Source organism: Saccostrea cucullata, unplaced genomic scaffold (genome assembly GCF_032062105.1).
Source record: "Saccostrea cucullata isolate Sc308-1 unplaced genomic scaffold, CSIRO_AGI_Scuc_v1 ctg42, whole genome shotgun sequence".
Taxonomy (NCBI): domain Eukaryota; kingdom Metazoa; phylum Mollusca; class Bivalvia; order Ostreida; family Ostreidae; genus Saccostrea; species Saccostrea cuccullata.
The window spans coordinates 502,924-519,836 of NW_026932910.1; the positions used below are offsets into that span (position 1 = coordinate 502,924).

Consider the following 16,913-nt stretch of genomic DNA (forward strand, 5'->3'; position numbering starts at 1 on the left):
TTTTATAGTAACTTTACGTAAAAAATGAAAGTGACTTTGAGAGCGGTGCCGAATTTGAAAGTTTATGTTTATTTCAAAGGTTTTGCTTGTTTCGGTATAATAAACAATTTATTGCATGAATGTTCGGGAAACATGAAGACTTATTCAGCCAAGAAATATCATATTCCCCTCGGGCGAAGCCCTCGGGGAATATGATTTTTCTTGGCTGAATAAGTCTTCATATTTCTCTTACTATCGTGCAATAAATGTATAGTATGCTCTGAAATATCTTGTCACAGGTAATGTCCATATCAAATATGACAGCCATATCTCTTCTCATATAGAGATAACAAGATGTGTTTGTGAAACACCAATGACCCTGTATGGCAACATAGCAAATAAATAACTTTTCATATATGCAAATTAAATATATTACAAGCAAATTCAAAGAATTGTGGTCCCCCCTTTCGGTGTCTTTGTGGGTGAGATCATTTTTTATGACATTTTGTGTCAAATATGAATGTCCTATCATATGTCAATTAGAAATTATAACCAAAGTTGAATTTTTTTTTAAAATAAGGTCAATCGTGAAGTCAAGGCCAAGGAGTCAGAAATCATAGCATTTTCGGAAATATGAGAATAGATAGGGCTTTAATATTTGACATGTGCATTACCTGTGACAAGATTAAAAGTTAAAAGGAACAAGATGTGTTTGTGAATCACGGATGACACTGTATGGCAACATAACGAAGATTAAACGAAGATTAAACTTTTCTTAAATGCAAATTAAATATATTGGTACCCAAAGTAGGAAATATGATTGTGAAATATGAAAGCCTTAACACCACCTGTTCAGAAGTTATTGCCAAGGATAAATTTTTGAAGGTAGGTCAAACTCCAAGGTCAAAGGATCAAAGTTGTTATTTCTTAAGAAAGGTCTTGTCACAAGTACAACATACCCGGTATGTGAAGTATGAAAGCCCTAGTCCTTGCCGTTCAAAAGTTATAGCCAAGGTTAAAGTTTTTAAAAAAGTAGGTCAAACGTCAAGGTCAGAGGGTCAAAGTTCTTGGTATCCAATGAAAGTTCTACTCACAAGGATTACATATGTGAAGCATGAAAGCCCTAGTCCTAACCGTTCAAAAGTTATGGCCAAGGTTAAAGTTTTTAAAAAAGTAGGTCAAACTCCAAGGTCAGTGTCAGAGGGTCTTGATTTTCAATTGACGGAAGCTTCTAAAACATCATGAAATTATTATACAAGGATTATACAAGTAGACAAATGGCAATAATGAAGTGACAAGTTATAGACAAGTGTTACTAATCTAATTATAGGAAAAACTTTATCTTTTCAACTGGCAAAATATTTGAATTACCCAGTTGACGGGAAAAGATAAGTGGCTAGAAACCAAGTGGCATATGTATAGGATTATAGAGTTACTAAACTGCGTCTGTTTAGCCGGGTGGTTAGAAATACTCTTTTGCCCTTGATATTGCTAAGTGGCAGGTATTAGCAAGAGGCTTTGGAGAAGCTAAGGGTCGACGTATATTGCCAAGTGGAGGTGGCATTTCTTTAGCCAACTGACATTGTTATAGCCAAGTGGCAGGAATTTCTTTGTAAACTATTTAAATTAGACAGTAGACAAGTGTCTACTGCGGGTCCCGCACGTTACCATGTGTAGTACATGTATGTTTTTCTTACGAGTTTATCAGTATTTTTTTTTCCTTACTGAGAGATCGTGGCAACGAACCCGACGCACAGTTTGTACCTTGTAATAACTTGTTTGCAAAGAAAACTTACGAATAAGGACAAGGTATTGTTCTAATACAATTTAAGCTGTAAAGTTTTGTGCTTTAATGAAGACATTTCAGGGTTTTTTTTCTTAAAAAAAGTCTTTTGTACTTTTGTATCAATTACTCGGCCTATTCACGGTGGGGGGGGGGGGGGGGGGTTAATTTTTACACGGGTACTTGGGTTTTGTTTTATGAATATGTACATGAATAAATCAATCCAATGCAAGAAAGTTCTCATCACTAGTGCAAAGAGTCTCTTGGTAATGAATCAGGTCTCATTTTTAAACCATATTGAGTTTATTTATTGTTTTGAAGTGTGATTTAAAAACTTTGAACTTTAAGTACCCCCACAGATAAAATTTATGGGGGTTAAGTCAAGTGAGTGTGGGGGCCTAATTTAATGGAATTGAAAGATTTGACTGATCCTCCAAACATTTGTTCTAACAAGTCCAAGGTTTAAGATTCAAAACATACTTTGACAGCATCCGATAAATACATGTACATGTACTTGGCTTGCTCAATTTTGAGTCGTATTTGTTCACAAGCTCAGTTATTTTACAAAATAATTTCATGTGAGTCTCTTAAACAATGTCTCTTTAGTAATATTCTAAATGTTTTCATGTGTTCTTTCTTCTGATTTTTCCTTTTCTTTGATCACGCATTAACTTTTCCATTAGCTGCAAAATTTTACAGATTTATACAATTTTGACTATATATTACTAAGCATGTTCTTTGCATTCTGTAAACATTATTTTTATTATTCTAACCACAAAACTGTGAGATTCTCTGACAAAGCAGTATCGGAACTACTGATTATTGCTTCTTATGAAATTCCATATAACATATTGCATAAAGAATGAAGTTATCTGTTTTTTCAGTGATGTCAAATATGACTTCATAATTATTTCAAATGGTAATTATTTCCTAATTTTTTGTTTTTAATAAAAACTTAAGCCTTTTTAGTATAATTAGATATTAAACTTTCTGTTTCTGTTTACATGTAAATAAAGTGAGAAAAGTAAATGGTTGCATGTTTTTGAAACACCTTGTATTTACCTTATTGATATGTAAAAAAAAAAAAAAGAGAAGCCTTTTACATATATAATAATAAACCAAGACTCAAGTACCTGTGAATTTTTAATCCCCCAACCCCCCAAAATCAATTCATTTGTAAATTGTGTATATTCGCTGCTTTTATCCTTCATGAAAATGAAATAAGAACATCTGAAGTACTTTATCCATAACATTGTATGAGGTTTCACATTTATAATAAACGTCAATTAAAGAAATTTTTATTTTTCAGGTTTTCACAAAAAGTGTGTGGGAATGGTGACGTACATCTACTTCATGCGGGATTTTGAACAAATTATTTCTTCCCTCTATAAGTCTGTAGTCTGTCAGTAAAAACTACGATTTACAAGTACACTATACATGTATGTATTTTCTGTTGTAAATGGTTACTATATATAAAAGCAATTTCCCGCGCTTAAATTGCGCGGGTGTTTATCTAGTAGGGTACAAATGTACCAATTTTAATGTCTATCCACAAGAACAAAAATAAAATATTGAATTTAGATGATGCCAGTGTCTAGGGGAGATTAATCTTGCAATATCATAGTGAATACCTAATAAGTAAGATAATTTATATATATCAAAGAAGTAATAGAAACATTTTGATATATTTTAATTTGATCTTTTCTATTACATAAATCATTCTCATGGCAAGAAATTAAGTTCAGTTAAGCTTTGAAGTCAGATTTTTAGCAATCGATTCTTATCTCTGAAATTCCCTGTTTATAGATATCACCGTGGTGAAACGGTGACAAATTCTGAACACATCAACAGAAAACAGGAAATAAATCTTTTACCATACATTTCTTCCGATCATGTCATACATGACATTTATTTCCTTAAGAAAATGATATTTATTTCCTTCAGAAAATTATTTGCAGCTTTTTTCAAACGATAATTTTTTTGGTGGGTGTTTATTTTGTCGTTGTCTCGATTTGAAATGGATGAACCAACAAAATCATTAGTGGTGATTTCTATTGCCTCTCATACCCATTTCACACATACATTGTATTCGCGTTTACTAGGGGGGTAATTTTCCAAAAAAGCATGGTAACTTTTTTCTTGTTTTAGTATATACATTTTTTAAACCGGGGGGGGGTATAGCAGAGAGATGCACCTTAGATCCGCGCATGACGGGCTTCATTATTCCATGTTTCCCACTATTGTTGATGTCCCTGGAAATATCTAACTAAAATGATTCCTTATATTTCCATTTCATCGTGAAATAAAATTGTAGATTTAGACTTTAAAAATACAGATATAGATTTAAATTACACTTTTCATCCCAATTTCAATTGTCCTCGCCCACTGACGTCAAACACAACGGCAATAACAATTTTTGCATATTTGGCCTCCTTAGCGTCAGACTCAGAGACAGGGGCCAGTTTTACAAAAGGACTTAAGACCAAATTTAATTCTTCATATAACTTTTTAATTAACATTATTTCGAAAATTATTTTAAACATTTTAAAAAGAAAGTAGTAAGAAATATTTACACACCCAATTTCAAAGAGGACAATTAAATTTGCAAAAAATTACAACAATCTGAAGTTTTTGATCTTAGTCGTAAGTTCTTTTCCCACCGTTTTCATTTTTGGGGAGAGAGAGAGAGAGAGAAATTTGAGAGAGAGAGAGAGAGAGAGAGAGAGAGAGAGAGAGAGAGAGAGAGAGAGAGAGAGAGAGAGAGAGAGAGAGAGAGAGAGAAAAAATTCAAAAATTAGAAATGGAAATATATTGGGAAAACTCAATATTCGGAGGAACTCAGTGGCATTATGATCCCTGCTTAAAATCACGGGCACTGTAAGTTAATGTAAATATTGAGTATGTGTATTTATATGAAAAAGGACATGCTTACTCAATCTAAATCTTTACATTACTTAGTTTAATTTTGTTCAATAAATATTAAGTGGCATTTTAAAATATCAGTAAATGGTTTAATATAGTACATTTAGTAGTTATTTATTCGATATTGATAGAGCTTGATACAGTATTTTTAATTCATTCGAACAAATAAAGAAACTTTAGAAATATCAGAGATTGGAGAGAAAAGACATCATTGGACCGAATACCTTATGGAACGATTTGACGAGATACATAGACAGATTGACTGCGCATGTTTTTATGAGTAAGACACTTCCGTATTAAAACAATACTGTGGTTGTTTATTTTTATTTGTGACAGTGGTTCAGGACAGAATGATCAAGATAAGATAAAGGTAACTGTCCATACGAGTTTATGTATATCGCTTTATTTTTATAGCTGTAAATAATGCATAACAACGAAGATAAATAAGAAACAAGCATCGACAGGTGCAGTATCGGTTTGACTGTAGATGCATTTCAAGACAAAATTTATGTGTATTGAAATATTTGGTGAAATGTAAATATCTAAAATACATATTGCTGTTTTGAAGGAATGCAAAGTGAGACATGACAAGTGTTTTAAAGATTTTTCTGAAGGAGTATATTATATAGGCCTACCTTTTTTTGACAAATATGATTTGGGGATATGTTAAATTGATGGTGTTGGTGATATTGTTTTTCTGTGTATTTGCCCTTAGGTAAAAGCCTTTAGAAAATTTTGGGCCCATGATCCATGTCATAGTCAAAGCAGACTGGAGAGTATGCTTTAATTCAATGTCTTTGAGTCTCGTATCACACTTGTAAATATTTTCATCTTTTTGTTCTGTATATATTTTACTGTATATCAACTGATGAAAGCCCTAGTCTGATGGAATCATGGATGCTTCTCAGTAAAAGAAGCAAGTCCCTAGAATATCAAATCAAATCGCTCAGGAGGCCACAACAAGACCTCAGATACTGTGTCTGAGGATTTTGATTCCCCATGTCATGTGGTGAAGACGTAGGTTTTTGTCATACCTTTACTCTTGGGGCAAGGCTTAGAGTTGATTTTGTACATGGGAAGATGTAAAAAAATTTTCTTCTAAACTTCTTGTGTGTCTTACTCTCTTACTCAAATTTTAATCTCAAGAAGGTACAGTATATGGTAGTCTGAAAAATCTGAGGTTTTCCTGGCTTTTTTACGATTTTGATATTTTACATGCCAGGAAAACGTCAGAACTGGCACCATTACGAAAACTGGAAAATTCGCCATTTCCAAACTGAGTTCATTTTTTATACTTGCTTACTGAACTAATTGCTGAAATCAGAAAATATCAATTATAGCACAATGCCTCTAGTATTCGCCAATATCGATGAAAAGAAAATATCACTCCACATTTCGTTCCAGTACTTGCAAGATTGTAAAATGCACGAAATGAAGACAAATCTCAACACTCTGATAAAATGTTTTAAACGGATTGTATTTTGTATAACTGAATTATAAAAAACGATATCGGTAAGTACTAAAAGTATTGTACTATTGATAACATGTGACTTTAAAATTTACTTCGATTCGCAAGTATCTAAAATCAGCTAGAGAATGCCGCCTCCAGTTGGAGGCAGTGAATTCCCAGTTTATGTAATGGCGCCAGTTCTGATGTTTTCCTGGCATGTAAAATATCAAAATCGTAAAAAAAGCCAGGAAAACGTCAGATTTTTTATGGTACAGCCAAGGATTAGTATAATATTAAGACTATAATATGTGTAGGAGATATTTTTCTTTTTTAGTATTTGTTTAAAAAGAAAACAAAATAAACAATCAATGGGACTTAAGTTAGTATTATTTATTCACAATCTCAAGCAATGCCTCTTGGCCATTGGGATAGTTAGAAGAAATTTGTTCTATATGCATGATATGGATTAGTGATTGGGAAGGGCTTGTGCCATAGTTGCATTGAAGTGAAAAAATGGCGCATTAAATCAATTAATCATGGCGCCAAGGTGCACATTCAATTCTTAGCCATGTTATTTGGAAATATTTTGCGTACGATTTTTTTCCTTGTTTTACTTTTGTTTTAAATGCCATCAATTTAAAACAACAAATCTCATTGGTTGAAACCTGTCAAAAAGTACTTTCGGTTAAACGAAGCGATACTTCATTCATTTGTATGGTAGGGCTGTTCCCTTTCCAAAACTGTCGTAATTTTAACACAAAAAACGGGTCATTTATATTCTAAGCAAGTTCCTTTAAATTTGCTGCATTTCATGTGTTAAAAAATCGGATTCGGTTAATTTAAAATGTGTTTTCTCTTGTACCGGTATTTCATATTTGTTTGTCACTTTGTTATTTCTTGAAATGGCCCTTCAGCTTATATTGATGGCTCATTCATTTTCAAAATGGCCCATCAAAAATGTTGGCAGTTGCGCCATAGTCCCATTGACCATTTTGGCCTTCCCAATCACTGGGATTACATATCTTGATATGATATACAAAGTTTACAATGTTTTTAATTCAGAAAAGCTGCATTTAAATATGCATTGTAAATCTAATATCTATATAAAAGTTGTTTAATTATAGTGTACCGGTATTTCAGATTTTCAGAAAATACAAGTCCAAAAATTTTAAATTAAAATTTGATTTAATTCATTCATAAGCACATGTGTATAGTAAGGCAGAATAGTGGTAAATAGTTTGATCAACATGAACAATTATTTGAAAAATTATACCACGTAAATGATGTTATATTTAGATGACTGATGTCCTAAAAATTATCATGGATATTTTCACAGCAGAAAGTAAAAATAAAGAATATATTGGCAGTCTAAAAAAAATCATGTTAATTCATATTCTACCTTTGGATTAAACAGAAATTTTGATTCAGTGAAAAGAGCATGTTTATAGTATTAAGGACAGACTAGTCTTTCACAAGAGAAATGAGAATTTTGTCTCAAACCAATCATTCAAATGAATATATATTTAAATGATTATACTTCACTTAGATCAAAACATTAAATAAAACATGATGAATTTGAAGTGCTCGAAATACAAAAAAGGTAAACAATATGTTCAAAACAATGTGCCTCAAAATCTAACATCTTTTATGAGTAACTATCACACTTTTTAACGCAAGTGTCTCAGGAAGTTATATTTTTAAGGTTTTAATTGTCTTACCACTATTTCCTATTGTAAGCACTTGTGATTAAAGATGATAGAAAGTAAATGCTGTGTTATTATAACATCTGTATATAACATTACTGTATTCCAAGTGCAAATATGCTGCAGAAATGTGTACTATCCTACAAAATATTTGGAATTTGATGCATTTGAGGCATTTTATTGATTCATAATTATTGTGGACTTGCTTATCCACACATATATCCTGTGTTAAATATGGGTAACGACCTATTATTTTACCGTACAAGGAAAGTTTGTTTGAGCGTTAGATTCTTTGAGTATCAGTTATTAGAGGTTACAGTCAAGCTAGCCAGTATCTCGTCTTTTGTATGCTTTACGCAATATGAAACCCTATCAGGAACTAGAGCTGATTCTTTTTCAGATGGTACTGTATTAAAGAGAAGTAATTTGTTCCTGTCATGACTGTTCAAACATAGGAATCAGTCAGAACTTTTACTTATATTGTACATAACTATGTAAATCCATATAGCTAATTCTCCCATTAATTGTTAATTGTGTTTATTTATGCCAAATGTCGACATAACTTCATGATGATGCTTTGCATAACATTTATTGTACGTATGTCCTTGATTGTTATAGATATATATCATGTATATTGAATGCTTTATGAATCACCTTTTATTTTGGGATTTCATGGTCAGAATAGCAGAAAGAAATTACTGTTTGAGAAATTATACAATGGAGAAATTATGTGCATGTCTGATAAATAAATATATTTTGTTAAAACAGAATGGCAGCTAAGATAGACAAGCATAAGAAGAAGGGCCGCTCATCAGAATGGTCCAAATCTGGGAGCTTCATGAACAAGCCAGATAGGGGCTGGATTCATCCGGACTTCCAGCTGGATAAAGAGGCAGGGATCTGTTATGGAGTCCGAGTAAGTGTGAAGTTTAGTGTAATGAATCCAGATCAGAATAAGTTAATGTGTTAATGTATCAAGTTGGAACATCAAAGAAATCTCTTAATTAAAGAGTTTGAAATACAGTGTTGTGTTCTGCCTTTGTATTGATAATGCTGCAATGATCTTTGGATTTGCAATAGAAAATAAAGTAATGAATGTATTTGAACAAGGATTCAGGGATTTGCCTTTTTGTCCTGGTAAGTTTAAAGTACTGGATTGTTTTGACCACATGATTGACCACCTGGACAAGGGGCAGAGGCCTGCTATTTAGTCCCAGTGTCCCACTGAGTTTGTTAATCAGAAAAAGAAAAAAAAATTGAATAGATAAAATCAAGAGAGGAAGTAATACTGTAGATTACTAATTATACGTGAGGAATTAATTTCCACTTAATTTCGCGAGAAGCATCACTCGCAAAATAATATTACTCATTTTTATTTTTAGGGTGCTAAAATTCATCTAAATTCTATTGATCAATTGTCCATTTGTGAATTATTATTCTCGCGATTTGACGTGAAAGAGCCAGTACACGATAATAAGTACTCGCGAAAAATAAGGAATCTACAGTACTTGTATAATTGTAAGTTGTAATGCATATATTTCCATACAATAGCAAGACTTCTATTTTGAAAGAATGAAAAGTCTTTGATATTTTGTCTATAAAGCTAAACATTAAACAGGCATATATATGTATAGGAAGCATACACTTTAAATGTTCTGGCAAGCTAATGGACAGATCTTGTTTTAAAGGCACTCCTCATCACAATTACCATAGCATAGAAATTATCTACTGAACTAATAAATTTTGTATGCAGTTTTCTTTTGATAAGCTATCCTCTTTGTATAGATACTAGTACATGTACCAGCAGGGATAGGAATGATAAAAAGCAATATCTCTCTGATATTTGACACTCTTTTGTATTCAGTAGTATTACAGAGAAGTTATCTGTGTTATAATCAAATGTAATCAAATGATAATGCAAACAAACACACTGGTATTTATATCACAATCGTGATTCAATCTTCTAGGAAGTAAAATCCTATGTCAACATTTCCTAGGCCACTCTATTGATACTAAAAATAAGTGAATGAATTTGTGGCGAAAAGTTTTTAAAAGCATGATCCACACATTTTTTAAATTGACCTTTTGTTAAAAAGAAATTCAAAAGTATGACTAGACCGTGTATGACTAATACTTTTATAGTACATGTTAAATGTATTGAAAATTTAGCACGTTAAGTATGTTGTACATGGTTATTGAGGGAAAGGATTGACATGATTGCTATCATCTTCGTAACGTGAGCATGTCACAGGGCTCTTAGTAACATTGCAAGTCAGGAAGAAGTTAAGCATGTCAGATGGCTCGCATTCTGCAATCTGCATGTTCTGATATAATAAATAAATAAAAATGACAAATTCACTCATATATTAGGTTTGAACTTTTTGAAAGCAGTGCTTTAAACAAATAAAAATCGCACCTAAGCTTCCTCAGACTTTTTAATTTGTAATAAATTAAAATGTGTTTTAAAGAAAATTTCCATTGAGACATGATGACACAAACTAGCATGTTATATCTACAAGGATTTATAATCTTTTTTAGGAGTATAACTATTTTTAGCACCAACTAACCAAGTCCTTGCCCATTGCTGCAGATGAATTACCTGGGGATTTAAGTGTTGAATCTAACAAATATTGTCTGAAAACTAGCTATGAATATTTCATTGGGATGTACGCGCATGATGAAATATAGTGAACAATTATCTCAGTATGGGCATAATTAATGAATCATATTTTCATCTCGAGCTATAAAATCCACATGCTCTATAGGTATCATCTCACATGGTAATTTTTTTCTGTTCTTTAACAGAAAACTGAAATATATATGCTGTGAAATCACTAATTTTTGTGGGGGGTTAATTTTCGTTGTTTTCAAGGTATGAAAAGACCCACAAATTTATGGCAACCACAAAATACAATTTTTCAAATATATTTCTATTGAACAATTCTTTAACCACAAAATCAAACCCCCATGAACCAATATATTTTCATATAACCATGAAAATTTGACCTGTCAAAAATAATTATTATGTGATTTTAAAGTAAACAGATACAATTCACAAAAATGTTAAAATAAGTCAGTCTGACCAAATCATTATTATCATTACCTACATGTGAAAATTCTGTACATGACATTTAGCTGTTCAGAATTTCAATATAAACATTGACACTGGCGGATTTAAGGGGGGGGGGGGCGTGGCGGGCGCACGCCCCCCCTAAAATTTTCAAAGTATGATGTGACTAATATTTATAAAGCCACATTTTGGTACAAAACTAACCAAATAAATGTTACTCTGCCTGGTTTTATTTTTAAAATACACAAAAATCCAGGAGCTTCCGGGGGCTGCGCCCCCTGGGCCCCCACTATTCAAAGTATGACATGACTAGTATTAAACACGTCGTACTTTGGTACATCACTAACCAATACCACTATTAGTAAGTAATAAGTAAGTAAATCGTTTATTATATAGTGGCATGTGTTACAATACAATGAGAATTGAGAAACATTCAATACATTTATTATTTAAACATCCGGACCTATATGCTATTTACTTTTACCAAAAATAATTGAAAAATATGCACTATTATTGTGCCTGGTTTTACTCTAAAATACACTAAAACCCAGGAGCTTCCGGGGGCTTTGCCCCCTGGGCCCCCACCTATATGCTATATACTTTTAACAAAAATAAATTGAAAAATATGCACTGGTTAATATGTGCCTGGTTTTACTCCAAAATACACGAAAACCCAGAAGCTTCCGGGGGCCTCGCCCCCTGGGCCACCACATATATGCTATATACTTTTACCAAAAATAATTGAAAAATATGCACTATTATTGTGCCTGATTTTACTCTGAAATACACGAAAACCCAGGAGCTTCCGGGGGCTTCGCCCCCTGGGCCCCCACCAGGGCTTCGCCCTGGACACACTGGGGGCCTTAAGGCGGCCCCCAGACCTCTTGCCTCAACAAAGTTATCCACACCCCCCCTAACCACAAATCCTGTATCCGCCCCAGATTGAAATAATTTATAATTTTTATTTCAGTATATTGGTTGTATTGAAGTCAAAGAATCCATGAGATCTTTAGATTTTGAAACAAGAACAGCCCTTGCCAGGTAAATATCAATTTATTTTTGTGTATTACATACATGTACGTGACAATTACATAATTAACGGTATACACATCAAATGTGAACAAGAATTTATATACATATATGTAATATTTAATTTATGGTAACACACGAGATATTATAAAAACTCTGGAATTATATTACTGCAGGATTGTTTAAATTTAAAATAAAATAAATCTTGAACATGTTGAAAATGATAAATTCCACAAATTGAAAATATATTTCTGTTTTTAGGGAGGCAATTAACAGAGTGTGTGAGGCAGCTGGTCTGAAAACAGCGAAAAAGAGAAAGGTATATAAATACTGACACTCTCAGATCAGCTGAAAGATAAAATGTGGAATGCAGTGGCCTATTGGCCATTATTGTACCATTTATATGCCGATGTGTACGATATATAAACTCAGTTTACTTAATATATAAGACATGACCTGCTTTGGCCCAAAGCATTGAATGAGAAAAGAAGTGCTTTTCTAAAGAAAGTTTAACATATAATTAATTTTTTATTTGATATCTATTGAAAATGTATAAAATTGTATCTGAGCTATTATTCTTTTCAACATGATCCTTCCTTATTCAGTGTACATATATATTGTAGTAGATATAAAACTCTTTTTGATAAATTTTTCTAAATTTTGACAAGGAACTATTTTGCTTTTACATATAACTAGCATCAGGAATTTGCTTCCTATATGCCTATTGTGTGTTTTTTGTAGGTTGATAAAAAGTTGACAAAGATGTTGGGTGAGAAGCCTATTCTACAGTACGCTGGGTCTAATGTCAACCTGACAATATCTACTGAGTGTCTCAACCTCATGATCATGGAATCAGGAGAGGTATAATTATATTGAAGTGACCCCCCTCCCATCCAACCCCCACCTTAAGCAACATCATTGACATTGAATTTAACAAACATGTGGAATCTTAAAAAAGTATTATAATAAAATTGTAATCAATGATTTGATATAAAAAAAACCCCCCAAAATACTACATTATGCATTTAGGCAGATAAGAGCTATTTCGAATTTCAAGGTCAAATTTTGATTAAAGGGGTGGGGGGGGGTCATGAGGGACAGGTCTTAAACTTAAGCCTGGAATTGTCCTTGGCAGCTGTTCATGCAATAATTGTATGTAGAATGTAATATATATTTTTTTCTCTTGTTTGAAGTGGATAGTCAGACAGTTTCTTTTAAATGTTAAAATAAATTGAAATTTCATCAAGGTGATTTTTTCAAAAGCTCAAAATAGTGTTAATACTGTATTAGTTTAAAAAAAATGTTAATGACTGTCATAATCATTCATTCAAAATTAATTCCTGTTACAATATGTATCTAAGTACTGGCATGTTTTTTTAATTTTTTTATTTTACAGATAATTGCCACTCATCAGATGCCCGGGATATCATTTGCCTCAGGAGGGGATGCAGTGAGTAGATAGGAATTAGTGAAATGGGGGGATAACTCATTGCTTATAAGCTCGTCACACGGTCACACTGATTAATTTACAAACCATTAATAAAGTATCTTTTATAAGTTAAAAGGACATGACATACATGTAGAAGGCTTAATTACATTATTAATGGGTTAATTCAGAATCATGTAGAAGGCTTAATTACATGATTGTACATTTGAGCTAACTGAGATACCCTCAGTTTGGTGTGAAAGGAAAAGTGCTTGATCATGTTGATAAATTAAACTTTTTTATGTAATTTTCTATTTAATGTTGTCAATAATTCTGTACACTATAAGGAACTACTGCACATTACTAGTTCTCTCTGTGTGGAAATTGACAATCTTATTACATGTTATTTGCAGGAAACCCTCGACTTTGTGTCCTATGTAGCTAAGGATTTGGTAAATGGCCGTGCCTGTCACGTGTTGGAGTGTGGAGGCGGGCTGTCAGAAGATGTCATCACAACTATTGGACAATCATTTGAACTGAGATTCAAGGAGTACCTGAAAAATCAACCCAAAGCCATGGAGATTCCTGACAGGTAACCACAGTTAGAAAGTACTTCTCTAATTAAGGAGTATTCTAATTAATGGTCCTCTCTTTTAACATCTGTGCAGTGATACTGGATTATGATTATGTCTCATGATAATTTATGAAAGATGATGCAAATAATTTCAGAAATTTTTAAGACAAGTTATTTCAAATGAAAGTTTTTGATCTTTTTATTTAAAGAAATGCAGGTTTATTCAGTGAGAGTGAATTGTTTGGAGAAAGTTGCCATTATGCAGCTATTGCTGATGATGTAAGGTTGCATTGTCACGGTTATATATGCTACTTCAAGAGCACTTGCTTTTAAGCACCTGGAATATTCTATTTTCAAATTGAAATTCCAATTGAATTCTGAAAACAGATAAAATCTATATTTAATAAATATTAATGAAACTTCCAACACTTCTCAATATGTAGAATATTATTAAATGGAGACCTATAATTCATCACAAAAGATATGATGTTTCATTAATATAGCCTAGGTAAACATGCCAACACCTAGAATCTATAGATAATGTGAATTGGCAAGTTTAAAAACTATCAATGTATATTCATTTACAGATATTCTTTCAATTTTTTTTTTATTAGAGATTAAACTTCACAAAAACTTCAATATAACCCTGTTACAGTATACATGTATGATATAATACATGTACATATTTTCAAGCAGTTAACCTGATTTTTGATAAGAAAAAAATACTGAAGCAAAAATGTGGCCATAAAAAAAGTAAGCTAAAAGTCTCACGCATAGTCCATGCTTACAATACAACCTACAGATTTTTGGCAGTACCTGTAAATGCCCCTGTTGTTTATACACTAGGTCTGAGGGTCCTCTGGCTGAATCGGATGCCTGGGGAGATGATGAGACAGAGAACGAGTATTATAACGACCGTCCTGATGCACGCGCACCCTCACCTCCCATCTCTAAAGCACCACTGGCTGAATACGCCACTCCCCCCTCAAACCTCCCCGTAAGTTTGCTTATTTTGTTCACAGGAACTTATGCTGTGTTGAAGCTTTCATGGGATTCCAAGTTGAACTTGTTCTTAAGAATCTGATTTTCTAAAAGTAAATTGTCTTTCTCATGAGAGAAAAATATTTTGACAATTTGATTGCAGCAAAATAAAAAAAAAAATAAAAGATTTTGTATTTATAAGTAAATTAAAAAAATATTTTAAGAAAATTCTTTTTATTATAATTCATTCATTATGAGTATGAATTTAACATTAAAGTTGTGTGTAAAGTATGGCCTTATCATTGCAGTCATGAGAATAGCTCTACAAATGTAGTTATATTTAGTATGGCCCTTCATATAACCTTGCTCTATTGCTGTGAGTATGTCTCTGAGATGTATTTAATACATTACAGGTCAGTGATGGAGTATACTCCTCTGTGAAGGACAAACCCTCTGTGTACGACACTCCAAAGGAACAGCCTCTCATTGATCTGTCTGACAACGGGGCCATTGTGTACGATAATAAAGGTAAGCGTAGGACATGTAGGTCAGTGCTATTGAACAAATAACTTGTTCACATAGAAACTACCTTAAAATATCTAGGATCCTCACCCACTTCACCCCTCGTTTTCAAAAGAAATTAAACTGCAAAATGTTACCTAGAGACCGAAATACATGTACATACATGTATAACTATGTTAGGTCAGTAGATGTGACAGTGCAGAATCTACAAAATGCCTTACGAGGTAGAATTCATATTTTCTGTAAGTTTTAAATCTCTATGCTATATGCTATATGCTCTTTGTCTTGTAGAAAATTCCACTTCTCCAGAATTCAAACCCAATATGTATGATAACAAGGAGAATGTTCTATCCGAGCCCTCTGTGAGGAGTCCCCCCTCTCCCAGCATTCCGGACAATATACCAGATGTCCCTCCCCCCAGGATCAGGGAACCAGTTAAGCCGGTAGAGGATCCATTTGACTTGGGTAAGTTTGTTTTGCAAACATATTCTTGAGTTAAGCAATTAAATTTTTATGCACCAACAAGAAAAAATTTACAATATGGTAAAATTACTTAACCATTCCATAGATCCTTTACAGGGTATACTCAGGTGAACATTAAAGTCCTTGAAGCTTCTTGTCATAAAATATTTACATACTATGCATATTTCTGTGTGTTTATAATGTACAGCTATACAGGACATAATACGTGTTGAAAATGGCTACTTTTATGAACATTTTACTTTCTTAGAACCCTTCAGTGCTGAATTGCCTCCACCAAGAAACAAATCCCAACAAAATGGTGTCCACGAAAAACCCATCGAAGACAAAGCGGTCTGTGACACCCTCCCACCCTTAAAAGAAAATCCCCTGCCTACCAATCTGAAGAGCATCTCCCCAATGTTTGAGGAATGGTATCATGGAGCCTTACCCAGGAAACAGGCAGAGAAGCTTCTACAAAAGGATGGAGACTTCCTAGTCAGAAAGAGTTCATCTGACCCCAATCAGTTTGTACTGAGTGGTAGACAGAATGGCATGATCAAACATTTATTGTTGGTGGATCCAGATGGAGTGGTGAGAAATTTTACTTTATTTGTTTACAAATGTAGATTTCAGAATCTGTTCTGTAGTTTTAATTTAATCATTCTATTTTTTTTTTGTGTATACTCAAATATTATTGTGGCCTCTTGTTTCATTTTAGTATCAATATACAAATAATTTTTTACAGGTCAGAACCAAGGATCATACATTTGAGAGTGTGCCTCATCTCATTTCTTATCACAGGAGTAAAAACTTTCCCATCATCTCTCAGGAGAGTGTGCTATATTTGGTTCGACCAATCAGCAACAATTACACAAACTGCTGACCAATGAATACCCTGAAGACAAAGCCATTCAAAAACAATCAAATGGACCAGTGTCAAAGTTTTACAGAAATATATAGGAAAATTCTGAATGACAAAGCCATAATTCATCATACAGTTAAAAACCGCCAC

At 33.0% G+C, this 16,913-nt stretch overlaps 1 protein-coding gene across 2 annotated transcripts; it reads left to right on the top strand.

Annotated features, from left to right (window-relative positions):
- Nucleotides 1-4,948: 4,948 nt before the first annotated feature.
- LOC134236448 (SHC-transforming protein 1-like) lies at nt 4,949-16,837 on the top strand. 2 transcript variants are annotated; one of them, XM_062718633.1, is made up of 12 exons: nt 4,949-5,054; nt 8,606-8,753; nt 11,878-11,948; nt 12,198-12,255; nt 12,678-12,797; nt 13,333-13,386; nt 13,776-13,954; nt 14,783-14,933; nt 15,331-15,445; nt 15,731-15,904; nt 16,170-16,492; nt 16,647-16,837. In XM_062718633.1, the coding sequence occupies exons 2-12, from the start codon at nt 8,607-8,609 to the stop codon at nt 16,782-16,784; spliced, it is 1,530 nt and encodes a 509-aa protein (XP_062574617.1). In that variant the 5' UTR covers nt 4,949-5,054; nt 8,606; the 3' UTR covers nt 16,785-16,837. The 2 variants fall into 2 exon arrangements, with proteins under 2 accessions (XP_062574617.1, XP_062574616.1); XM_062718632.1 differs by lacking the exon at nt 4,949-5,054 and adding an exon at nt 7,908-8,075.
- Nucleotides 16,838-16,913: the final 76 nt, after the last annotated feature.

Bases quoted from the DNA above. Each gene is read 5' to 3' on its own strand.
- LOC134236448 (XM_062718633.1), top strand. From the start codon at position 8,607: ATGGCAGCTAAGATAGACAAGCATAAGAAGAAGGGCCGCTCATCAGAA. The intron at 12,798-13,332 runs GTATAATTATAT...TTTATTTTACAG, and splicing joins TGATCATGGAATCAGGAGAG to ATAATTGCCACTCATCAGAT. The intron at 13,387-13,775 runs GTGAGTAGATAG...TGTTATTTGCAG, and splicing joins TTGCCTCAGGAGGGGATGCA to GAAACCCTCGACTTTGTGTC.